General features: G+C 40.3%; 1 protein-coding gene across 3 annotated transcripts in view; it reads right to left on the reverse strand.

The window, feature by feature from the left end:
• ARSB (arylsulfatase B) overlaps positions 1-27,239 on the reverse strand; it is a 192,796-nt gene that overhangs the window by 57,095 nt on the left and 108,462 nt on the right. For all 3 annotated transcript variants that reach the window (XM_073993672.1, XM_005557233.4, XM_005557234.5), the window contains one exon: positions 4,726-4,796. In XM_073993672.1, coding sequence (XP_073849773.1) covers positions 4,726-4,796 — 71 coding nt within the window. The remainder of the gene's footprint in view (positions 1-4,725; positions 4,797-27,239) is intronic.

Here is a 27,239-nt window from a genome sequence, read left to right on the forward strand (position 1 = left end):
GGAAGGAAGGAAGGGAGGGAGGGAGGGGAAAATAAGAAGTATTGAGGATGTAGAGAAATTGGAACCCTTGTTCACTGTCAATGGGAAAGCAAAATAGTGTAGCCTCTATGGACAATAACATTGTGTGATTACTCAAAATATTAAAAATAGAATTATCATAGGATCCAGCAATCCCACTTCTGGGTATATACCTGAAAGAATTAAAAGCAGGGGCTTAAACAGGTATTTGTACACTCACGTTTGTAGCAGCATTACTCAGCATTACTCAGAATAGCCAAAAGGTAGTAGTCAAATTATGGGGTGCCCAGAGGCCCATCCTGCTGGTGGAGTCAGGACTTTTTTCATGGTCACATACCCATGGTATGTGTGTTGGCAGGGGACAGGGGAGGTGTAGCTGCTGAAATCCAAGAAGCCAGCTTCTGGGGGCATGTGCTGCTAGGCAGAAGGCAGAAATCTCCTGGGAAGTGCCTAACGCCTATTTGTATGATTCAGAATCAGAGGAGACATTGGTCAACAAACCCCAGGATGACCCACTAAGGGAAAGAGGAGATAGAAAAGCAGATTGAGGCCGGGCGCGGTGGCTCAAGCCTGTAATCCCAGCACTTTGGGAGGCCGAGATGGGCGGATCACGAGGTCAGGAGATCGAGATCATCCTGGCTAACAGGGTGAAACCCCGTCTCTACTAAAAAATACAAAAAACTAGCCGGGCGACGCGGCGGGCGCCCGTAGTCCCAGCTACTCGGGAGGCTGAGGCAGGAGAATGGCGTAAACCCGGGAGGCGGAGCTTGCAGTGAGCTGAGATCCGGCCACTGCACTCCAGCCTGGGCGGCAGAGCGAGACTGTCTCAAAAAAAAAAAAAAAAGAAAAGCAGATTGATACGCTGATGTTTTAGAACAGAGATCAGAAAGGTGGCCAGGATGTAGTAATAAGAAACTCATAAAATAATTCAAATTCCTCTAGTGCATATAATGTGTCTAGCATTTTCACTTGTGTTCATCTATTTATGACCATGCCTTTGGCAACATCACTGCTTATCAATGGACACACTACTTCTGGCAGGCAGAAAAAGGAGAGAAGCAGAGTAAGCAGATTTGCTCCTTTGAGGTCCCATTCATGTAGAGACCCACAGAACACTGAAGCCAGAGGGACCTTGCAGATCATTTAATTCCTTCTTTACTCTACAGGTGAGGAAACTGACGAAGTGGCTTTAGGGAAGGTGGAGGTGGAACGTTACCTTCTTCTCCCGCAGTAAGCACCAATGATCTGAGAAGAGCTGGAGTGAGAAACCACAGAAATGCTTCTGTGATAACACTGACTCCATTCTTAATCCTTAGTTTACACCTGAGATTGGCTGCTTTCTGATTTTACTCCACAAAAGCCTCTGTGCTCTATGAATATGATATCCAGACTTAGCTGTCCTCTAAGTACATGTTTTTTATAGCTGGATTTAATTTTTCCTCATCAATGAATTGCATAGAAAAGGAAATGGGCTTGTATCATCATCCTAAAAAGGACCAGGCACCCAAAGATAGCTCTTCTTTTTTCTGCTTCTGCCTCTCAGTAGAGTGAAGTGAATATAAAAACTGGGCAGAAAAGGCCCATGGGATTGCCATGTGTGAGGAGGTGGGTGGCACCTTGCTACCTGCAGGCGCAGATAGCAGAGAACGCCCTGTGTGTATGAAGCAACAGTGAAGTGGTTCTATGTCCTTGCAAGAGCCGACAATGTCCTTCGTTATCTGCAGGAGTCACAGCAGGAGTCCCAAGCTGGCGAGGAAGCCAACATGAAGGCCTGGGTGGGCTCCAGAGAGGGGAGAAAGAGCAGCAGAAGGCCAAAGAGGATCCCTAAATTTGGGGCCACAGTACTGGGTCTTATAAGTCCTCCACATAATATGTAGGAAACTGAGTCCAAGAGAAGTAAATGTCCTTACAATCTATGGGTGGCAAGATTAAGAAAATTTTCTATTCTAATTTCCACACTCTTACCAACTTTTACGCTGCAGAAACCTTTTGCCTGTGCTGTTATTTTGCTAGGGCCCTTTAGGTAAGACAGGAGAAAGCACAGCAAGTTGCACCAAGAACCCTGGAGCACGCAGTGCTGTGGTGATAGTGTATTCATCTGTCCTTGCATTGTTATGAAGAACTGCCTGAGACTGGGTATAAAGAAAAGAGGTTTAATTGGTTCAGGGTTCCATAGACTCTACAGGAATCATGGCTGGGGAGGCCTCAGGAACTTATAATCATGGCAGAAGGAGAAGGGGAGGCAGGCATGTCCTACATGGCTGGAGCAGGAGGAAGAGTGTGAAGCGGGAAGTGCTACACACTTTCAAACAACCAGATCTCATGAGAACTCACTCAATATCACCCGAACAGCAAGGGGGAAATCCACGCCCATGATCCAGTCACCTCCCGCTGGGCCCCTCCTCCAGCATTGGGGATACAATTCGAAATGAGATTTGGGTGGGACACAAATCCCAACCATATCACATAGGAGTATAGTTCCCAAGCTCCTACTTCAAATGCCAAATGAAAATACAGCTTAGTGAGTGAGGGGTCTTAAGGTTTCTCATTTGTAGGTGGAATTTAACAGGTGAAGACATTTACAACCATTATAATGTGGGTGGCATATTCCACATATCCCCTAGACCTAGGTTATACTGGGCTTTGCAGTGCATTAAATTACTCAGAAAGTTTTAAAGCCATTCCTGCCTCCCTAGTATTCTCTTCCAGCCACCCTTAGAGATTTTGATATGACTGAAACGTATCTCTTAGGTGTACTGGGATAGAGAAAAGTTTAGGAGTCATTGATGTAGCCTCACAGTAACTAGTCACAGCTTTGTGATCAGCTCAGCTGATCAACTTACTTTCTAGCACCTTCTAGAAGAGGTTTTTAGGCCAATAGAAATATAATGCAAGTCACATATGTAAGTTAATTAAAATTAAATTTTCTATTAGCCACATTAAGAAAGGAAGAGGAGACAAGTAAAACATTAACAATATATTTAAATCAATATATCCAAAGTATTATCCTTTCGCCAAATAATAAATCTATAATATTGTATGCATATAATACATAGGTATACTAAGTCTTCAAAATCTGATGTGCACATTCTACTCACAGCACATCTCAATCCACAGTTAGCCACATTTTAAGTACCCAACAGCCACATGTGGCCTGTGGCTACCATACTGGACAGCACAAATCTAGACTGTTCTTACAGTCCTTAGGGCTCAAACCTTCCCCTTGCCTCTCTCAATGACATGGATTTACTCCAAAAGAAATAGAAATTTCTCCATGACGTAGCCATTCTCGCCTGTCTCAGGGCCCTTTCCTGTCCAGGTCTTAATGTGTCCGCTTGGTCTTTATTGCATCTCAACTCTCCAATTGTCTACTGAGTCATCAAGCAATCATTACTGAGTGCCTAGCAAGCGCCCAGTATTTGTGTTAACTGATGAGGATAAAAAAATACAAGAGACGCTGACTTCCAGGAGCTCTCAGCTTGGAAATGCAGGCACAAACACGAACACGTGAGGGATGGTATATGGGGACGCACGCACACAGGAAGGAGTGACTGCTTCTTCTGGGGCTCTGGAAAGCATTCACAGAGGGGGCATGGGGCCGGGTTTTTAAGGGATGAGAGAGACTGTAGAGAGGCAGGGAAAACGTGGTTCAGGCATAGGGAAAAGCATATTCATGACAGTATGACGACCTGCATGCCTGGAGATGACAAGTGTCTAGGAGATGAGAACATGACAAGGAGTGCCTGGAGTGAGGCTGGCCGGGCAAGTGGGACCTGAGTGCCCGGTGACACATTTAGAACGACTGTGGGGTAATTCTCTGAGCAGGAATCTCTGAGCAAGAATATTTTGTGGCAAGCTATAATACAGTTTGGAAAAAACAAAGAAGTAAGGAGAGCCTGAACTAAGGGGGCAGCAGTATGTCCAGAAAGGAGCGATGGGAGCCCCCCATATGAATAAGGGAATACAAGGGCACTGTTTGCAAGATGAGCATTATGATGAAAGCTGGGCAAAGGGTCTAATTGCTAAGGCTTTCTATGTCCAAATTCACTATGCTGAGGGCATTAGGGCCACTCACACGGTATTTATACAGGCCTATTACAGTCCATTGTGATCCGGAAGCACTACATGCATGCCTGCCTGCCCTGAAGGAAATGGTAGGGCTCTTTACAGGTTAATTTAGGCAGGAGGCAGGATCAAGCGGAATCACTTCCAGGACTGCGAGGAAAGTCACACCTGTGACACCCAGCAGGTGTTGGGCAGTACCTGACCGTCCCAATCAGATAATGTGGTTGCTCACACTACGCTGGAACCCAACTGTGGTTTATTGGACTGTGAGTTTTCTGGCAGGCAGCTCTGGAGCTCTCAGGTAAGAACAGGGCAGCAACGTGACATCTACAGTGAGAAGGAGCCTCAGAGATGCCATGAGTTCTTTTGTAAATGGGGAAGGCTGGGGCAGGAAGAGTTCAACGGCTTAAAGGCTAGTAAGTGGCAGAGCAAGAATAGAATTCACCTTTCTTGTTTCATAAGCTGGCGTTCCTTTCACAGCACACTGCCCTCTGAGATGAGTGGAAGGTGTGTCCTGAAGAACTGTTTAGCTTTCTAGCAACCCAGGAAAAAAGAGAAAGCTAGGCTAGAGACACACTAGGTAATCAAACCACCTTGGTGGGCCAATGAGATTTAACCTAGTAGCAATGCACTGGTACTCACACGGCGAAGAGTCCACGAAGTTCGGGTCGATATTATGCAGCAGCTCCATTCTGGGGGATGGGCTTCCTTCACTGGAAAACAATTTTTAAGGGAATGTTAATTTCCTCTCTCTAATGGGCACGAGTTATTTTAACACTTCCCTTCCTTGTACTTATAGGAAATAACAAACCTGCCAGTTAACAACTCTGTCATGAATTTGGAGGTCTCCACAATCACGGCTGGTGCATCTTCAAGTAGTCATCATTTGTCTATGTGTCAAGCATACGATGATACTTAAAAAAAATGATTCTGGGACCCCTTGAAATAAATATTGTGGCCTTATTTAAACATGACCATTTTTTATACCAGAGAAATGAGAACTCAAGTTACCTTATGTAGACTTCAGACTGAACACTTACAAGTAAATGAAGAAACTGCATCTGCCAAAGTGGTGGCACCAATATTACAGGTGCAACGTGCCTCTTAAAGAGTAACCTACATCAGAAAAATTAATGTCCTCCACGTCCAAATTTGCAACATGGATCTTAGATTTAATATAAACACATGAGAAATACCTAGATCTCTTTAAGGCTTTAAAAAAATGTGTACACACAAATACAATCACCACCTACATTTGTGCAGAACAGTGACTTGGAGATCGCTTAGTTCAACCCCCTCTTCTTACAAATGATGAAGGTACATAGTAAGTTATTGGTAGAATATTGGGTTTTGTGACTCTCAAAGCAGTGTTCTTAAAAAATTGAGAGCACAAACATCACCAGATGTATGTAGGGAGCACATTAAGCACCCAGGTCATTTTGCTAGTGTAGACTCAGCCTTACGGAAGTAGCTAAAAACAATGTAAATCATTGAGGGCGTATTGAGGACTCCCGATCCAATACAGTTCAGCTAAGTACTAAAGGTTGCAAAGTACTGTTAACACCACAGGATTCATACATAATCTAAATAATCAATAAGGCTCTTGACGTAACCAAGACATGGTTTCAGGTGTCCCAATGTCCACACCCCAAACTCACAGCTAGCTGTTTATAGCAGTGGTTTGGGATTTCAATACCCAACACAATTTCAAAAAATCTGGGTTGTGATTCACAACTTTGTATTTGCCAAGTAAGGAAATATAAAAACAAATCTTAATTAATTAATTTAAAACAAAACAAAAATAACAAACTTCAACTACAATCACCATTATGTTATAAAATAAAGTTAACAGCAAAAAAGGTAGGAAAGACACGATCTCAGACTAAATGACAGCTCCTTAAACTGAGCATATTTAACTTTAGTATTCTATAAGATGTCATTGTCCCCCTCTACTCCATAAAACACAGTGATCAGAGAGAGTGGAAGGGAGATACTCAGGGGTGCCCACGGTCCTGGGACAGCAGCGGCAGCACTGCAGGGGTAGGGGTGAGGCATATTTCCCAGGACCTTTCTTTTCTCATTTTCTTTTGGAGGCACTTCACTGCCTGAATATCCTGGAGACTATCAACCAGTCCAAAATGCCAGGAACTAGGGTTTGATCCCAGAAGCTCTGAATGGAAGTAGCAATGATATGTAAAGAAAATGGTAAATATGAGAAAATCTAAATAGAATGATGATGATGTCTAATTTGTGGACTTAAAACCAAGCAAGTAAGCCGGGTACAATGGCTTATGCCTATAATCCCAGCACTTTGGGAGGCTGAGATGGGAAGATCCTTTAAGGCCAGCCAGGAGTTTGAGACAAGCTTGGGCAACATACTGAGACCCGGTCTGTACTACCACTATTACTACTAATAATAATTTGAGCATGGTGGTGCATGCCTGTAGTCTCAGCAACTCAGGAGGCTAGGCAAGAGGATCCCTTGAGCCCAGGAGTTCAAGGCTGTAGTGAGCTATGATCACACCACTACACTGCAGCCTGGATGACAAAGTGAGACTCTGTCGTAAAACAAACAAACAAATAAAACCAAGCAAACAGAGTTAAAATCCTGGAAAATAATAGCAAGCAAGGAAAGGAAATCAGAATGAAAGCATTTTAAAGTCTTTATATTGTTTGGAAGTGGGGTAAAGCTACTGATTAAATTTAGATTTAGCTAAGTAAAACTTTTGTGTTAAAATTTTAGGGCAACTATTAAAAATAAAGGCTTTTTCTGGACTATAGGGTGAAAACTCAAAAATTTCAGGGCCAATATATTAATATATAACTACTCATCTTTAAAAGTAGAGTTCACTGTAATACCCCCAAACATTAGGCACAGTTAAATAAAAATATTTTCCTAATAACTTTAGAGACAGTTTATATACATATTCTTCATGTCATTTTTTCATTATTCAGAAGAGTCGCAGGTATTTTAAAATAAGAAAATTTAATAAGATGAGATGATTTTTTGAAACCACAGGTTGTATATAATCCTAGTTGACTGTTAGGGAAAATCTTCATAGGCAGAATCATTGTGATGCAAATAGGAGCCAAGCCCTCCAACTATCTTAAGTATGTTGTGTTTCTACTTTTCAAATGCGCGCATCAAAATATTTTGATAAGGATGTGGTTAGAGATATGGGCCAAGAAAACAGAATATGTGACAAGTGACTGAAACAATGACCAAACACCATTAGAGACTTCCTGAGGGGGAGGTAGAGAGGGACTGTGGGTTTCCATTAATAGTTAACACGTTATTAACACAGATTCAATTAAGTAATTATACCCCCCCTCACCCCACCACCCACACACCCATCAGCTCAAGAAGGTACTAGTTTCGACTGCATGGTTAATTTCAGTGCAGACAAGGGTACAATGTACTGATACTGCAACCAAGAAGGTGGGTTCAAGTCACCTGGAGAAGACAATCTGGGGGCATGGGACAGAAATGGAGCTTGTGGGAAGGAGGGGAAGGGGTGGGTGAGGAATTGAGAAATCTCAAAGCTAACTCTGCAAACCTCATAATTTTGCCTACAAGATATTTTAGAGTCATAATTTTGAAAAGACCAGTAAATGGCAGAGACAATGGTCATTAGCGAGATGTGGCCGATCGTTGGGGAGGAGAATCCTCAGGGCTAAATGCTATATACAGGAAGAGCATGCCCCAGACACTGCGCAGGGCCCACTGTCTACTGAGGAGTTAAAATTTCCCCAGACCGAAGAAGCTGGACATGGGTACACAGCTTGGGAAGAAATGTTCACCACCACATTAATAAACTTTCTTTTTATAAATTCAGACAGGAAAGTTCAGTAAATACCCACGTTTTCAGCGTAATTTAAAAACCCTCTTAAGAACCCAGAGATTCTTGGCCACTTAAATTTGAGTAGTCTCCAATAATCATATGAAAGATCCTCCTCTTGCATTTAGAAGGAAAATGCCTGGTGTGTGGTGGGATTTTTGTTTTTTGTTTTCCTTTTTTTTGTGTGTGTGCGGGGGGGGCAAAGGTTTTCCATTGTTGTCTCACTCCCATCCCTTCCTCACTCCTCTGGACATTTTTAACATCAATAATCTTCCCTTTCTTATGCATATTCCTCTATCCTTCTGTTAAAAAAAAAATAAGAAAATTTTATTAACCATCTTATTTGCCATTAAGTATCCTGTTTTTTACAGTACTCATTCTTAAACTTTGCTGCACATTAGAATCACCTGGCAAGCTTTTACACCCCAGATGCACAGGCTGCATCTCATACCCGTAAGATCGCTGGCGGTGGAACCCAGGCGTCGGTACTTTTGGACTCTTCAGGTGATTCCAATGTGCAGCCAAGCGTGGGAACCGCTGCTCCTAAGCAATGCTTCCCAAACTTTAATGTACACATGAATCATCTGGGGAGCTTGTTAAACTGTGAATCCTGATGTACTTGAACTGAATGGGGCCCAATCATCTGCATTTCTAACAGTTTCCCAGGTGATATTGATGCTGCTGGTCTCAGGACCACACTTGTAGTATCATGGTTTGAGGAAGCCTCCCGGAGTCCTTCCACATGGGATCTCAACTCTTTTGGAGTCTCTTAAATTAAAAACTTATTTGGATTAGGGCTGATTCAAACATAATGATTCTCAACCTTGGCTGCACAATGCAATCACCTGGAGAACTCTTAAAAAATATTGATGCATAGGTTCAATCCCAGGAGATTGAGTTCATTGGTCTGAGTTTCAGCCTCGGCATAAAGATTTATAAAAGTACCCAAACTTAGCTTTATTGAAGTATAATTTTAAAACCATACAATCACCCATTTAAAATGCACAGTTAAATGTTTTTGGTATATTTACATGGTTGCACAATCATCAACAGTCTAATTTTAGAATATTTTTATCCTCCCAAAAGAAATACCGTACCCATTAGCAGTCATTCTTCATTTTCTACTCCACTCCCCTCCCGAGCCCTAGCCAATCGTTAATCTGTCTCTGCAGATTTGCCTATTCTGGACATTTCATATAACTGGAACCATACAATACGTGGCCTTTTGTGACTGGTTTCTCTCACTTAGCGTAATGTTTTCAAAGTCATCGATGTGGTAGCATGCATCATCAACCATATAAATACTTCATTCCTTGATATGGTTGAATAATATCCCATTGTTTGAAGATACCACATTTTCTTTACCTATTTAGTTGGTTAATATTTGGACTGTTTTCAATATTTGGCTATTACGAACAATCCTACTATGAACATTCATGTATAAGTTTTTTTGTGGGCATTTGTTTTCCTATCTCTTGGGTCTATAACTAGGAGTGGAATTGCTGGGTCATATGGTAACTCTGTAACATTTTGAGGACTTGCCAATTTTCCAAAGCAGCTGCACCATTTCACACTCTCACCAGGAATAATAAGTGTTTCAATTTCTCCACATCTTTGACAACAGTTATTAATGTGTCTTTTTGAATGTAGCCATTCTAGTTGGTGTAAAGTGATATCTCATTGTGATTTGATTTGCATTTTCCTAATAATTAATGATGTTGAGCATATTTTCATGTATGTATTTGCCATTTATATACCTTCTTTGGAGAAATGTCTATTCAGATCATTTGCTCATATTTTATTTGTCTTTCTATGGTTGAGTGGCATGAATTCTTTATATATTCTATTTGCAAGTCCCTTATCAGATACGTGATTTGCTAATATTTTCTACTATTCTGTGGGTTGACTTTTCCCTTCCTTGAGAATATCATTTTGAGAATAAAAGTTTGCATTATGATGTAGTTCAACTTATGTATTTTCTCTTGTCTTGCTTTTATCTAAGAAACTACTGTCTGACCCAAGCTCACAAAGCTTTACTCCTGAGTTTTATTCTAAGAGTTTTATAGTTTTAGTTTTTACATGTAGGTCTATGATCCATTTTAAGTAAACTTCTGTGTATGCTGTGAGGTAGAGATCCAACTTCATTTTCTTTTTTTTGCTTTTATTATGTTTAATTGACACATAAATATACATATTTATGGTCTACAGTATATTTCAAAATACGTGTACAATGTGTAATGATAAGTCTGTAATTAGCATAACCATCACCTCAAATATTTATCATTTCTCTGTGTTGAGAACATTCAAAATTCACTCTTGAAGCTATTCAAAAATATATAATAAATTGTTGTTAATTGTAGTCACCCTATAGTGCTACAGAGCACTAGAACTTATTCCTCCTATTTAACTGTACTTTTATATCCATTAACTAACCTTTGGCTATTCTCCTCTCCCCTACCCTTCCCATCCCCCAGGAAAAACACTACTCTACTCTCTACTTCTATGAGATCAATGTTTTTTAGCTTTCATGTATGAGAACATGTGGTATTTATCTTTCTGTGCCTGGCTTACTTCACTTAACATAATGACCTTCAGTTTCATCCATGTTACTGTGAATGATAGGATTTCATTTTGTTTTATGGCTAAAGAGTATTCCATTGTGTATATATACCATATTTTCTTCATTCACCCACTGATGGACCCTTAAGTTGATTCTATATCTTGGGTATTGTGAATAGTACTGCAATAAATATGGGAGTGCACATATCTCCTTGATATACTGATTTCACTTCCTTTGCATATATACCCAGTAGTGGGATTGCTGGATCATATGGTAGTTCTATTTTTAGTTTTTTGAGGAGCCTTCATATTGTCTTCCACAATGGCTAGATTAATTTGCAGTCTCACTAATGGTGGATAAGAGTTCCCCTTTCTCTACAATCTTGCCAGGATCTGTTATTTTTTAACTTTTTGATAATGGTCATTCTAACCGGGTTGAGATGATATCTCATTGTGATTTTAAATTTGCATTCTCTCATGATTAGTGATGTTGAGCATTTTTAAAAATAAATCTACTAGCCATTTGTATTTCTTATTTTGAGAGGTGTCTATCCAGCTCATTTACCCATTTTTAAACTGGATTATTTGGGGGGTTTTTCTTTTGAATTGTTTCAGTTCTTTATATATTCTGGATATTAATCCTTTGTTGAGTGAAGAGTTAGCAAATATTTTCTCCCATTATGCAGGCTGCCTTTTCACTCTGTTGATTGTTTCCTTTGTGCTGTGCAGAAGATTTTAGTTTGATATAATCCCATTTGTCTCTTTTTGCTTTTGTTGCCTGTGCCTTTGAGGTCTTCTCCATAAAATCTTTTCCCAGACCAATGTTCTGAAGCATTTCTCCGATGTTTTCTTTCAGGAGTTTCATAGCTTCAGGTCTTATATTTAAGTCATTAACCCATTTTGAGTTGACTTTTATATATGGTGAGAGACAGGGGTTTGGTTTCATTTTTATGCATATGGATATCCAATTTTCCCAGCACCATTTATTGAAAAGACTCTCTCTTCCTCAATAAATGTTCTTGGTGCCTTTGTCAAGAATCAGTAGGCTATAAATACACGAACTTATTTGTAGGTTCTCTATTTTGTTCCATTGGTATATGAATCTGTTTTTACACAAGTAACATGCTGTATTGGTTACTATAGCTTTGTAGTATGTTTTGAAACCTGGCAGTGTGATGCCTCCAACTTTGTTCTTTTCACTCAGGATTGCTTTGGCTATAGGGTCTTTTGTGGGTCCATACAAATTCGAGGATTTTAAAATTTCTGTTGAGAATGTTATTGGTATTTAGATAGGGATTGCATTGACTCTGTAGATTGCTTTTGGTAGTAAGATCATTTTCACAATATGTATTCTTCAAATCTATGAATACAAGATATCTTTTCATTTTTTGTGTGTTCTCTTCTGCTAGTTTGTTGCTGGCATATAGAAATGCTACTGATTTCCATATGTTGATTCTGTATCCTGCAACTTTACTGAATTTGTTTATCAGTTGTAAGAGTTTTTTGGTAGAGCTTTTAGGGTTTTCTATATATACGATGATATCATCTGCAAACGGACAATTTGACATCCTCCTTTCCAATTTGGAAGCCCTTTATTTCTTTCTATTGCCTTATTGCTCTGGCTAGGACTTCCATTACAATATTGAACAAAAGTAGTGAAAGTGAGCATCGTTGTCTTGTTTCAGATGTTAGGGGAAAGGCTGGCAACTTTTTCCCATTCAGTGTGATGTTTGCTATGGGCTTATGATATATGGCCTTTATTGTGTTGAGGTATGGTCCTTCTGTATCTAATTAGTTGAGTGTTTTGATGATGAAGGGATGTTGAATTGTATCAAATCCCTTTTATGTATCTATTGAGATGATCATACGGTTTTTGTACTTCACTCTGTTGATGTGATGTATCATGTTTATGGATTTGTATATGTTGAACCATTCTTGCAACTTTGGGATAAATTCCACTTGATCATGGTGAATGGTCTTTTAAATTTATTTTTATTTATTTTTATTTTTTGAGATGGGGTCTCATTTTGTTGCCCAGACTGGAGTACAGTGGCTTGATCATGGCTCATTGCAGCCTCAATCTCCCAGACTCAAGCGATCCTCCCATCTCAGCCTCCCTAGTACCTGGGCTATAGAAGCACGCAACCATGCCTGGCTAATTTTTAAATTTTTTGCAGAGATGGGATCTCCCTGTGTTGCCCAGGCTGCTCTTGAACTCCTGGGTTCAAGTGATCCTCCTGCCTTGGCCTCCCAAAGTGCTAGGATTAGAGGCATGAGCCACCACATTCGACTGTGAACAATCTTTTTAATGTGTTGCTGGATTCAGTTTGCTAGCATTTTGTTGAGGCTTTGTGCATCTATGTTCATTGGGGATACTGGCCTAAAGTGTTCTTTTCTTGTTGTATCCCTGTCTGGTTTTGGTATCAGCATAATGCTGGTCTTGTGGAATAAGTTTAGAAGAATTACCTCCTCTTCAATTTTCTGGAAGAGTTTGAGAAGAATTGTTATTAGTTCCTTAAATGTTTTGTAGAATTCTGCAATGAAGTAATCAGGTCCTGGGATTTTCTTTGATGGGAGACGTTTTATTACAAGATTCAATCTCATTACTTATCATTGGTCTATTGAAGTTTTCTGTTTCTTCTTGGTTCAATCTTGGCAGGTTATATGTATACATGAATTGATCCATTTCCACTAGATTTTCTAATTTGTTGACATATAGTTGTTCATAATAGTCTCTCATGATCACTTGTATTTCTACGGTATCAGTTGCAATGTCTCCTTTTTTGTTTGTGATTTTATTTGGATTGTTTACATTCTTGATTAATCTAGCTAATTATTTGTCAGTTTTGTTACTTGTTCCAAAAAACAACTTTTCATTTCATTGATCTTTTGTATTTTTTAGTGTGAATTTTGTTTATTTCTGCTTTCATCATTATTTCTTTCCTTCTACTAATTTTGGATTTGGCTTGTTCTTGCTTTTCTAGTTCCTTGAGATGTATTGCTAGGCTGCTTATTGGAAATCTTTCTAGTTTTTGGATGTAGGCATCTATTGCTATACATTTTCCTTTTAACACTGCTTTTGCTGTATCCCATAGGGTTTTGATATGTTGTATTTCTATTTTCATGTGTTATAAGACCTTTAAAATTTTCCTTCTTTTTTATTTATTTATTTATTATTATTATACTTTAAGTTGTAGGGTACATGTGCATAACGTGCAGGTTTGTTACATATGTATACTTGTGCCTTGTTGGTGTGCTGCACCCATCAACTCGTCATTTACATCAGGTATAACTCCCAATGCAATCCCTCCCCCCTACCCCCTACCCCCTCCCCATGATAGGCCCCGGTGTGTGATGTTCCCCTTCCTGAGTCCAAGTGATCTCATTGTTCAGCTCCCACCTATGAGTGAGAACATGCGGTGTTTGGTTTTCTGTTCTTGTGATAGTTTGCTAAGAATGATGGTTTCCAGCTTCATCCATGTCCCTACAAAGGACACAAACTCATCCTTTTTTATGGCTGCATAGTATTCCATGGTGTATATGTGCCACATTTTCTTAATCCTTTTTTATGGCTGCATAGTATTCCATGGTGTATATGTGCCACATTTTCTTAATCCAATCTGTCACTGATGGACATTTGGGTTGATTCCAAGTCTTTGCTATTGTGAATAGTGCCGCAATAAACATACGTGTGCATGTGTCTTTATAGCAGCATAATTTATAATCCTTTGGGTATATACCCAGTAATGGGATGGCTGGGTCATATGGTACATCTAGTTCTAGATCCTTGAGGAATCGCCATACTGTTTTCCATAATGGTTGAACTAGTTTACAGTCCCACCAACAGTGTAAAAGTGTTCCTATTTCTCCACATCCTCTCCAGCACCTGTTGTTTCCTGACTTTTTAATGATCGCCATTCTAACTGGTGTGAGATGGTATCTCATTGTGGTTTTGATTTGCATTTCTCTGATGGCCAGTGATGATGAGCATTTTTTCATGTGTCTGTTGGCTGTATGAATGTCTTCTTTTGAGAAATGTCTGTTCATATCCTTTGCCCACTTTTTGATGGGGTTGTTTGTTTTTTTCTTGTAAATTTGTTTGAGTTCTTTGTAGGTTCTGGATATTAGCCCTTTGTCAGATGAGTAGATCGCAAAAATTTTCTCCCATTCTGTAGGTTGCCTGTTCACTCTGATGGTAGTTTCTTTTGCTGTGCAGAAGCTCTTTAGTTTAATCAGATCCCATTTGTCAATTTTGGCTTTTGCTGCTGTTGCTTTTGGTGTTTTAGACATGAAGTCTTTGCCCATGCCTATGTCCTGAATGGTACTACCTAGGTTTTCCTCTAGGATTTTTATGGTATTAGGTCTAACATTTAAGTCTCTAATCCATCTTGGATTAATTTTTGTATAAGGAGTAAGGAAAGGATCCAGTTTCAGCTTTCTACTTATGGCTAGCCAATTTTCCCAGCACCATTTATTAAATAGGGAATCCTTTCCCCATTTCTTGTTTCTCTCAGGTTTGTCAAAGATCAGATGGCTGTAGATGTGTGGTATTATTTCTGAGGACTCTGTTCTGTTCCATTGGTCTATATCTCTGTTTTGGTACCAGTACCATGCTGTTTTGGTTATTGTAGCCTTGTAGTATAGTTTGAAGTCAGGTAGCGTGATGCCTCCAGCTTTGTTCTTTTGACTTAGGATTGTCTTGGAGATGCGGGCTCTTTTTTGTTTCCATATGAACTTTCAAGCAGTTTTTTCCAATTCTGTGAAGAAACTCGTTGGTAGCTTGATGGGGATGGCATTGAATCTATAAATTACCTTGGGCAGTATGGCCATTTTCACGATATTGATTCTTCCTATCCATGAGCATGGTATGTTCTTCCATTTGTTTGTGTCCTCTTTTATTTCACTGAGCAGTGGTTTGTAGTTCTCCTTGAAGAGGTCCTTTACATCCCTTGTAAGTTGGATTCCTAGGTATTTGATTCTCTTTGAAGCAATTGTGAATGGAAGTTCATTCATGATTTGGCTCTCTGTTTGTCTGTTACTGGTGTATAAGAATGCTTGTGATTTTTGCACATTAATTTTGTATCCTGAGACTTTGCTGAAGTTTCTTATCAGCTTAAGGAGATTTTGGGCTGAGACAATGGGGTTTTCTAAATATACAATCATGTCATCTGCAAAGAGGGACAATTTGACTTCTTCTTTTCCTAACTGAATACCCTTGATTTCTTTCTCTTGCCTCATTGCCCTAGCCAGAACTTCCAACACTATGTTGAATAGGAGTGGTGAGAGAGGGCATCCCTGTTTTGTGCCAGTTTTCAAAGGGAATTTTTCCAGTTTTTGCCCATTCAGTATGATATTGGCTGTGGGTTTGTCATAGATAGCTCTTATTATTTTGAGGTACGTTCCATCAATACCGAATTTATTGAGTGTTTTTAGCATGAAGGGCTGTTGAATTTTGTCAAAAGCCTTTTCTGCATCTATTGAGATAATCATGTGGTTCTTGTCTTTGGTTCTGTTTATATGCTGGATTATGTTTATTGATTTGCGAATGTTGAACCAGCCTTGCATCCCAGGGATGAAGCCCACTTGATCATGGTGGATAAGCTTTTTGATGTGTTGCTGAATCCGGTTTGCCAGTACTTTATTGAGGATTTTTGCATCGATGTTCATCAGGGATATTGGTCTAAAATTCTCTTTTTTTTGTTGTGTCTCTGCCAGGCTTTGGTATCAGGATGATGTTGGCCTCATAAAATGAGTTAGGGAGGATTCCCTCTTTTTCTATTGATTGGAATAGTTTCAGAAGGAATGGTACCAACTCCTCCTTGTACCTCTGGTAGAATTCAGCTGTGAATCCATCTGGTCCTGGACTTTTTTTGGTTGGTAGGCTATTAATTATTGCCTCAATTTCAGAGCCTACTATTGGTCTATTCAGGGATTCAACTTCTTCCTGGTTTAGTCTTGGAAGAGTGTAAGTGTCTAGGAAATTATCCATTTCTTCTAGATTTTCCAGTTTATTTGCGTAGAGGTGTTTATAGTATTCTCTGATGGTAGTTTGTATTTCTGTGGGGTCGGTGGTGATATCCCCTTTATCATTTTTAATTGTGTCGATTTGATTCTTCTTTCTTTTCTTCTTTATTAGTCTTGCTAGTGGTCTGTCCATTTTGTTGATCTTTTCAAAAAACCAACTCCTGGATTCACTGATTTTTTGGAGGGTTTTTTGTGTTTCTATCTCCTTCAGTTCTGCTCTGATCTTAGTTATTTCTTGCCTTCTGCTAGCTTTCGAATGTGTTTGCTCTTGCTTCTCTAGTTCTTTTAATTGCGATGTTAGAGTGTCAATTTTAGATCTTTCCTGCTTTCTCTTGTGGGCATTTAGTGCTATAAATTTCCCTCTACACACTGCTTTAAATGTGTCCCAGAGATTCTGGTATGTTGTATCTTTGTTCTCATTGGTTTCAAAGAACATCTTTATTTCTGCCTTCATTTCGTTATGTACCCAGTAGTCCTTCAGGAGCAGGTTGTTCAGTTTCCATGTAGTTGAGCGGTTTTGATTGAGTTTCTTAGTCCTGAGTTCTAGTTTGATTGTACTGTGGTCTGAGAGACAGTTTGTTATAATTTCTGTTCTTGTACATTTGCTGAGGAGTGCTTTACTTCCAATTACGTGGTCAATTTTGGAGTAAGTACGATGTGGTGCTGAGAAGAATGTATATTCTGTTGATTTCGGGTGGAGAGTTCTATAGATGTCTATTAGGTCTGCTTGCTGCAGAGATGAGTTCAATTCCTGGATATCCTTGTTAACTTTCTGTCTCGTTGATCTGTCTAATGTTGGCAGTGGAGTGTTGAAGTCTCCCATTATTATTGTATGGGAGTCTAAGTCTCTTTGTAAGTCTCTAAGGACTTGCTTGATGAATCTGGGTGCTCCTGTATTGGGTGCATATATATTTAGGATAGTTAGCTCTTCCTGTTGAATTGATCCCTTTACCATTATGTAATGGCCTTCTTTGTCTCTTTTGATCTTTGATGGTTTAAAGTCTGTTTTATCAGAGACTAGTATTGCAACCCCCGCTTTTTTTTTGTTCTCCATTTGCTTGGTAAATCTTCCTCCATCCCTTTATTTTGAGCCTATGTATGTCTCTGCGTGTGAGATGGGTCTCCTGAATACAGCAGACTGATGGGTCTTGACTCTTTATCCAGTTTGCCAGTCTGTGTCTTTTAATTGGAGCATTTAGTCCATTGACATTTAAGGTTAAGATTGTTATGTGTGAACTTGATCCTGCCATTATGATATTAACTGGTTATTTTGCTCGTTAGTTGATGCAGTTTCTTCCTTGCCTCGATGGTCTTTACATTTTGGCATGTTTTTGCAATGGCTGGTACCGGTTGTTCCTTTCCATGTTTAGTGCTTCCTTCAGGGTCTCTTGTAAGGCAGGCCTGGTGGTGACAAAATCTCTAAGCATTTGCTTATCTGTAAAGGATTTTATTTCTCCTTCACTTATGAAACTTAGTTTGGCTGGATATGAAATTCTGGGTTGAAAATTCTTTTCTTTAAGAATGTTGAATATTGGCCCCCACTCTCTTCTGGCTTGTAGAGTTTCTGCCGAGAGATCTGCTGTTAGTCTGATGGGCTTCCCTTTGTGGGTAACCCGACCTTTCTCTCTGGCTGCCCTTAAGATTTTTTCCTTCATTTCAACTTTGGTGAATCTGGCAATTATGTGTCTTGGAGTTGCTCTTCTCGAGGAGTATCTTTGTGGCGTTCTCTGTATTTCCTGGATTTGAATGTTGGCCTGCCCTACTAGGTTGGGGAAGTTCTCCTGGATGATATCCTGAAGAGTGTTTTCCAACTTGGTTCCATTTTCCCTCTCACTTTCAGGCACCCCAATCAGACGTAGATTTGGTCTTTTTACATAATCCCATACTTCTTGCAGGCTTTGTTCATTTCTTTTTCTTCTTTTTTCTTTTGGTTTCTCTTCTCGCTTCATTTCATTCATTTGATCCTCAATCGCTGATACTCTTTCTTCCAGTTGATCGAGTCGGTTACTGAAGCTTGTGCATTTGTCACGTATTTCTCGTGTCATGGTTTTCATCTCTTTCATTTCGTTTATGACCTTCTCTGCATTAATTACTCTAGCCATCAATTCTTCCACTTTTTTTTCAAGATTTTTAGTTTCTTTGCGCTGGGTACGTAATTCCTCCTTTAGCTCTGAGAAATTTGATGGACTGAAGCCTTCTTCTCTCATCTCGTCAAAGTCATTCTCCGTCCAGCTTTGATCCGTTGCTGGCGATGAGCTGCGCTCCTTTGCCGGGGGAGATGCGCTCTTATTTTTTGAATTTCCAGCTTTTCTGCCCTGCTTTTTCCCCATCTTTGTGGTTTTATCTGCCTCTGGTCTTTGATGATGGTGATGTACTGATGGGGTTTTGGTGTAGGTGTCCTTCCTGTTTGATAGTTTTCCTTCTAACAGTCAGGACCCTCAGCTGTAGGTCTGTTGGAGATTGCTTGAGGTCCACTCCAGACCCTGTTTGCCTGGGTATCAGCAGCAGAGGCTGCAGAAGATAGAATATTTCTGAACAGCGAGTGTACCTGTCTGATTCTTGCTTTGGAAGCTTCCTCTCAGGGGTGTACTCCACCCTGTGAGGTGTGGGGTGTCAGACTGCCCCTAGTGGGGGATGTCTCCCAGTTAGGCTGCTCAGGGGTCAGGGACCCACTTGAGCAGGGAGTCTGTCCCTTCTCAGATCTCAGCCTCCGTGTTGGGAGATCCACTGCTCTCTTCAAAGCTGTCAGACAGAGTCGTTTGCGTGTGCAGAGTTTTCTGCTGCGTTTGTTATTGTTTACTGTGCCCTGTCCCCAGAGGTGGAGTCTACAGAGACAGGCAGGTTTCCTTGAGCTGCTGTGAGCTCCACCCAGTTCCAGCTTCCCAGCGGCTTTGTTTACCTACTTAAGCCTCAGCAATGGCGGGTGCCCCTCCCCCAGCCTCGCTGCTGCCTTGCCGGTAGATCACAGACTGCTGTGCTAGCAATGAGGGAGGCTCCGTGGGTGTGGGACCCTCCCGGCCAGGTGTGGGATATGATCTCCTGGTGTGCCTGTTTGCTTAAAGCTCAGTATTGGGGTGGGAGTTACCGGATTTTCCAGGTGTTGTGTGTCTCAGTTCCCCTGGCTAGGAAAAGGGATTCCCTTCCCCCTTGCGCTTCCCAGGTGAGGCAATGCCTCGCCCTGCTTCAGCTCTCGCTGGTCAGGCTGCAGCAGCTGACCAGCACCAATCGTCCGGCACTCCCCAGTGAGATGAACCCAGTACCTCAGTTGAAAATGCAGAAATCACTGGTCTTCTGTGTCGCTCGCGCTGGGAGTTGGAGACTCCCTTCTTAATTTCTTTATTGACCCATTGACCATTCAGGAACATGCTTAATTTCCATTTCCATGTGTTTGTACAGTTTCAAAAGTTCCTCTTGTTATTGGTTTCATTGTGGTCAGGAAAGATATTTGAGATCACTGCAGTTTGGTGGCTTTCTGTAGTAACAAGGTTTTAGTCTTTTCTCTTTCTCTTTTATGCATCTGCTCTACCAGTGAGTTTTACACTTGTGTGTGTTTTCATGAGAATGATTATCATCTTTTCTCTTCCAGATATAGGACTCACTTGAGTGTTTTTTGTAAAGCTAGTCTAGTGGTGATGAATTCCTTCAGTTTTTGTTTGTCTGGGAGACTTTCTTTCTCCCTCATTTCTGAAGGGCAGATTTTCTGGGCATCGCATTCTTAGCTGACCATTTTTTTCCTTTGGTACTTTGAATACGTCATCCACTTCCCTCCCGGCTTGTCGGGTTTCTGCAGAGAAATATGCTGTACCCTAGAATGACAGAACACAGTTGTTATTTGGGCCCTGGAAGACAAGGAGCAGCACAGCAATGACTCCACTCCCCAGAGAGATGGGTGTCTCAGCAGCTCAGACTTCAGGAGGCTAGTACAGCCCCAGGAAGGAAGGACACTAGAGTTGTTTGGCCTGCAGGATGGGGTGTCTCAGCTCAGCCACTGCTCTGTTTCCCTGGGACAAAGGACACCATGTCAGCGTAGCCCTGGAATTTACAGCTATTCAGCTCAGCCAGGGCACAAATTCCCCAAAGAATAATGTGTCATTTCAGCTTGAGTCCAGGAGGTATGACTGTTCTGAGTGGACTAGGCACCATTTCCCTAGGATGCAGCGTGCCGCTTTGACTTAGGCACTGGAGGGGCATGTTTTCTCTGAGCAGTCAAAGTACTGTTTTCCCAGGAATCAGGACACTGCTTCAGCTCTGGCCTGAGGAGGAAAGGGTGGTGGAAGGTGCAGCAGCTCCACCTCTGCTTGGCCCCACAGGGAAGCACAAAACAGTTGCTTGACTTGGGGATGTCAGGCCATTGGGCTGGGGCAGTTCATCAGTGGCTTAGCCTCAGGGATGAAAGACAGCCATGCATACTTGCCCCCAGAGCAAGGCACACCCAGCCATAGTTCCAAGTACAAGATGGCATAGCACGGTAGCTATGTGGGCCACAGGGTGTGGGTCATAGTGTCGGCTCCTTCTCTGGGGGGAGCACAGACATGTGGACTTCAGGCAGCTCCCTCAGCTAGGCTTAGTGCGTGTGAGGACTGCAGCGGACCTCTGTGCTCAGGTCTGTAGGTATCCACGGTGTTGATGGGGCTGCTGGGATCCTTTTGTTTACCTCCTTGCAGTAGGGAGATGTTCTTCCTAGTTCATTCCCAGTTGCTTCCAGTTGGTGTTAGGGTAATGGAGGCCCGGCATTTCTTCCCATTCTCCATGTGGCCATCCCAAGTTTCTGTGCTCACCAGGGTATCTGTTACTTCTCTTCTGCACTGCTGTGCTCCTCCTCAGTTATTTTCGTTAAAATGAAGTTGTTTATTCATTGTTCTGTCTGTCTTTTTGAGGGAGAAGAAGAGCACTAGGGTCTTCTAGTCCACCATCTTGCTGATGTCATGCTTCTTCAACTTCATTCTTCTGCATGTGGATAGCCAGTTATCCCAGCACCGTTTTTGAAAGGACTATTTTTTCCCAATGAAACTATCTTGGCACCCTCGTCAAAAATGCAATCTGATTTTAACACACATCTAAGATTAAGAATCACTGCTCTCTGGCCTTGTTATAGAGGTCACCATATGTGATTACATGTTCCAAATTATTGATTTTTTTCTATAGAGCAAAAGATGGGTGTCTAGCTTTTAGGACATTTACGTAAGAAGTCCATATATAATGATAATGGCTTCCCCTTGAAAAAAAGTCCTGGTTTCCCAGAAAGTATCTTAAGAAATCTATTGATAACTTCCTATAATCAATATCTTAATATATGCCATATAGGAATATTAGTACCTTGAACACAAAGCTTTATCACAATGACACAATTTCTTCCACAAAGGTGTGTATACCAAAGTGGTTTGGAGAAAAAGTATATATTGTATGTTCATAACACAGTTTCAGCAATATCAACTCTTGGGATTGCTTGTGATCTTGCAGAATAAATAGTGGCCCTATCAGAACCATAAAATGGTTGTGAGGTTGATTATTGCTATACTATCATCATGTGTTAGCTTCTATCTTCTATATGTCTGTCTCTCCACACACACATACACACACACACACACATACACACACACACACACATATTCATTTTTAGGTAACGCTACAAATACTATAGTATTCCAAGATTCTTCTGTACATCATACAGTTCCAAAGTTTCATTTCTATACAATCATCAGAAAACGAACTTTTCTCCTGACTAATTTCTGAAGACATCACTCTCTCGTAAGAAGTACAGCATTGTCTTTGGGAGCAAAGCCTTTCAGGGTGTGCATCCCAACACCAGCAATTACTGGCTATACAAACTTGGGTGTTGTTTTTCTCATTAGCAGAATCTAGATAGAAGTACCTATCTTATAGAGTTGTTATGAGAATTGCATGAGGCAACAAAACCCCTTTTACTGTAAAGCATAGATCCGGATTCTGCAGACATGGAAATAATATAACCACAAAGACTATAACCTGGGACACAGACACAAGAATAATATGAACATAAAACGAAACATTAATATTCCTACCTATTCTTCTCGCTGGCAAGGGCGCCCTTTATGAAACACACTGGGGTAGATATAACTTTAATTTCTAAGACACTTTATGATGTTCTCTCTAATACGAGAGTCTATTTTTAGAAAAATATCAGTGTCGATATAGTCAAATCACACAGTCTACTCATTATAGACTGTATATTAAAAATATATATATTGCAATCTGTTATCTAGGTATTTTCCTTATTTTTTGGTTTTGGCAGATGGTATCGTTTAGCTGCATGAGCAACACTGTCTTTATTAGACTGTTGATTTTATTTGTGACTTAAAAATCTCTAAATAATGACTGATGGTGTTAATGACAAATGGTTTTACAATAATCACACAAGTTTATGAAATGTCCTGGTTTTAGGTGAACCAAGGTAATGGGTGTTTTTATGACAGCAAATACTTGGGCTCCAGGCTGATAGGAACAAAGCAGAGCTCTCTAATTAGCTTCTTTCAGGTAGGCACCCATGGGACGGTTCAAAGATTGCCACAATGTTTACCCCCATCCCAGCACATATTAATGGCTATGGCAGTAAGTAGACAAAGACCTATGTGAAGAAAATAACAGAACTATCTTGTTTACCATTTGCCACTTAGTGATGAAGACCTACCTCTAAACCGGTGAAGCTGGCATATTTTACCCATGTCTATAACAACCAAACTAGTTATTTTGGGGTTTCGTTTGTTTTGGCCAGGCTAGTTTGGATAACAGTAGCTTGTATTGACAGAACATTTTTTTATGTGCAACACACCATCTGAAATGCTTTACATGTATCATTTCATTCAACCCTCAGCACTGTGAGGTAGAGACAAGCTCGGCATGGCACGGTTAAGTCACTTACACAATCACGTGGTTGAGCAGGTAATAGGGCTGGGTTTGACACTCAGGCAGACTGACCTTCAAATCCCTTCTGTAACCACTAAGCTAAATCCTCTGCGCAGTGAAATGTACACATGGCCTCCGTGTCTCCTTGAATGTATAGTGTTACCATTCATTTGGTTTATTTTTAAGGCTCCATAAACAAATATCTCTACTAACTGCAAATGCTTCTATTAATAAAAGTTCATCATTTTTCTTCACCCTCTTCTCTTGAAAACTTATAAAGTCGTATATCATTGTCTCTGATGATATTTTCGGTATTCTGTTTAAATTTATCCCACATTTCACATTTTCTAGAGTATTTTTACTTACAAAAACAGGGCAAGGAGACAGCCACTGACCAGTGACCAGTTTCCAATATGCTATAAATATTTTCTAAAAATCTACAGTTTCAGACACTGAGATCACAGCACTGTCCATTTATAAATAGTTTCCAGTTTTCGATTTTCATTTTCCTACTAGTTGAAGGGTGGGGCAACAAAACATTTCCCATAAATAAATGAAATGCTATTACATTCCATACTTCTTTTACCACTAACTGCTGACCATCTGTCATAAAAGACACACCCTGAAAGGCAGTATCAAATTTTTAGAAATAGCAATGACAATACTTTCTGAGAAGAAATTTTGAAGAAAAAAAAAAAAAAACACTCCAGTTACTAACGAAAACACTGACCAAGACATCCACAGGGTAATGTCCAACCTGTTAACCCTTTGTAAGCACCATCATCATTGTTATCATCTTCACTCCCAGTTACTGAGTTCTTACAATGTTCCAGGCATGGTGCTAAATGTTTCAAACACACTCACTAGATCCTCACATAGGTGTCTACAGGATAGGCTGTTATTTGTTACATTTGTTACAGATAAATGTAACTATTACTACATTTTACACAAGGAAATCAACGCTTAAAGATTGCACAAGTAATTAACGGAGGAGACAGGATTTAAACCAGATCTAATCAAAGAGTACCCATTTTTAGCCACTATCCCAGTGAAACTCCTTACAGGACTTATTTCCTTTGTTAAGGGTGTGTGTGTATGGGGGGCAGGTGACATTTAGTTTGTGTAAATCCCATGCTTCTTGAAAAGCCATTTCAACATGCAAATATTACCATAAATTAAGAGTATAGGGGTGGAAATTAGAAAATGTTGATGAAATTCAGTGAGGAAATCGGTAAGTTGAATTCACTGGGTCTAGGGTTATATATGGAAAGATACTTTTCATGTAGATTTTTATTAAGAAGGCTTATTAAGTTTTTTAAGTAGTCTACTCAAGAAAAAAGTAATATCAAAAATCACTGAATAATACCCTTAATATAATATTTTCCTATTCATTACTGAAAAATAATTGGTAGGACTTCTGGGTTAATGTCAGGATAAACTTCAGGGACTAATATGCCTTTCTTCCAATTTCCATTTTAATATCCACAAAGAATTACAAAAAGATGAAAACTGGCAACAGCGTTGGAAACTAAAGAGAAGACCAGATGCCAAAGTCCCAAGGGGGTTTTCACTAATGCCAATGCTGAAGAGATGAACAACATATTCTTGGATTCTGCCACAAGAATCAAAACATGATCCCAAAGAAAGCAGAAGATGGATTTGCTTTGCCTCCATCAAATGATGGGACTCAGGGGCTACGCTAAACAAAAAAAAAAATGAGTGATGATCTTCCATGAACTGTCCTTAGAGAGGTATCATCATGCCTCCTCTCACCCCGAACACTGGCTGCTTTCCTCTCTACGTCCACCCCTGCGGCAAGCAGCAGACTAACACAGAAGAGATCAGGCATGAGATGTAGCTTCCTGGAACGTGAAACCACCTAACAAAACAATCTGAAACAACCTCAGAGCACTCCACACTGTGACTGTAGGATAGAAGCCCTTTTATCCAAAAGGTTGGGAAATTACGGAATTAAATAATATAGCATTCCTTAAACATTTAGTTTGAACTTAAAAACACAGATAGTTCCAACTATGTGGTCAATTTTGGAATAAGTGTGACATGGTGCTGAGAAGAATGTATATTCTGTTGATTTTGGGTGGAGAGTTCTGTAGATGTCTATTAGGTCCACTTGGAGCAGAGCTGAGTTCAAGTCCTGGATATTCTTGTTAACCTTCTGTCTCATTGATCTCTCTAATGTTGACAGTGGGGTGTTAAAGTCTCCCATTATTATTGTGTGGGAGTCTAAGTCTCTTTGTAGGTCTCTAAAGACTTGCTTTATGAATCTGGGTGCTCCTGTATTGCGTGCACATACATTTAGGAAAGCTAGCTCTTCTTGTTGAATTGAAGTAAAGTACTCCTCAGCAAATGTAAAAGAACAGAAATTATAACAAACTGTCTCTCAGACCACAGTACAATCAAACTAGAACTCAGGATTAAGAAACTCTCTCAAAACCACACAACTACATGGAAACTGAACAACCTGCTCCTGAATGACTACTGGGTACATAACAAAATGAAGGCAGAAATAAAGATGTTATTTGAAACCAATGAGAACAAAGACACAACATACCAGGATCTCTGGGACACATTTAAAGCAGTGTGTAGAGGGAAAACTATAGCACTAAATGCCCACAAGAGAAAGCAGGAAAGGTCTAAAATCGACACCCTAACATCACAATTAAAAGAACTAGAGAAGCAAGAGCAAACACATAGCAGAAGGCAAGAAATAACTAAGATCAGAGCAGAACTGAAGGACATAGAGACACACACAAAAAAAATCCTTCAAAAAATCAATGACTCCAGGAGCTGTATTTTTTGTTTTTTTGTTTTTTTTTTTTTTTTGAGACAGAGTCTCACTCTGCGGCCCAAGCTGGAGGGCAGTGGCGTGATCTTGGCTCATTACAAGCTCCGCCTCCCGGGTTGCCGCCGCAACTGGGACTACAGGTGCCTGCCACCACGCCCGGCTATTTTTTTAATTTATTTTTTATTTTATTTTTTTTTAGTAGAGATGGGGTTTCACCATGTTAGCCAGGATGGTCTCAATCTCCTGACCTCGTGATCTGCCTGCCTCGGCCTCCCAAAGTGCTGGGATTACAGGCATGAGTCACCACACCCGGCCTAGAGGCTGGTTTTTTGAAAAGCAACAAAATTGATAGACCACTAGCAAGACTAATAAAGAAGAAAAGAGAGAAGAATCAAATAGATGCAATAAAAAATGATAAAGGGGATATCACCACCGACCCCAAAGAAATACAAATTACCATCAGAGAATACTATAAACACCTCTACACAAATAAACTAGAAAAACTAGAAGAAATGGATAAATTCCTGGACACATACACTCTCCCAAGACTACACCAGGAAGAAGTTGAATCCCTGAATAGACCAATAACAGGCTCTGAAATTGAGGCAATAATTAATAGCCTACCAACCAAAAACAGTGGAGGACCAGATGGATTCACAGCCGAATTCTACCAGAGGTATAAGGAGGAGCTGGTACCATTGCTTCTGAAACTATTCCAATCAATAGAAAAAGAGGGAATCCTCCCTAACTCATTTTATGAGGCCAGCATCATCCTGATACCAAAGCCTAGCAGAAACACAACAAAAAAAGAGAATTTTAGACCAATATCCCTGATGAACATCGATGCAAAAATCCTCAATAAAATACTGGCAAACTAAATCCAGCAGCACATCAAAAAGCTTATCCACCAAGATCAAGTTGGTTTAATCGCTGGGATGCAAGGCTGGTTCAAAATATGCAAATCAATAAATGTAATTCAGCATATAAATAGAATCAAAGACAAAAACCACATGATTATCTCAACAGATGCAGAAAAGGCCTTCAAC

Source organism: Macaca fascicularis, chromosome 6 (genome assembly GCF_037993035.2).
Source record: "Macaca fascicularis isolate 582-1 chromosome 6, T2T-MFA8v1.1".
In the NCBI taxonomy this organism is placed as follows: domain Eukaryota; kingdom Metazoa; phylum Chordata; class Mammalia; order Primates; family Cercopithecidae; genus Macaca; species Macaca fascicularis.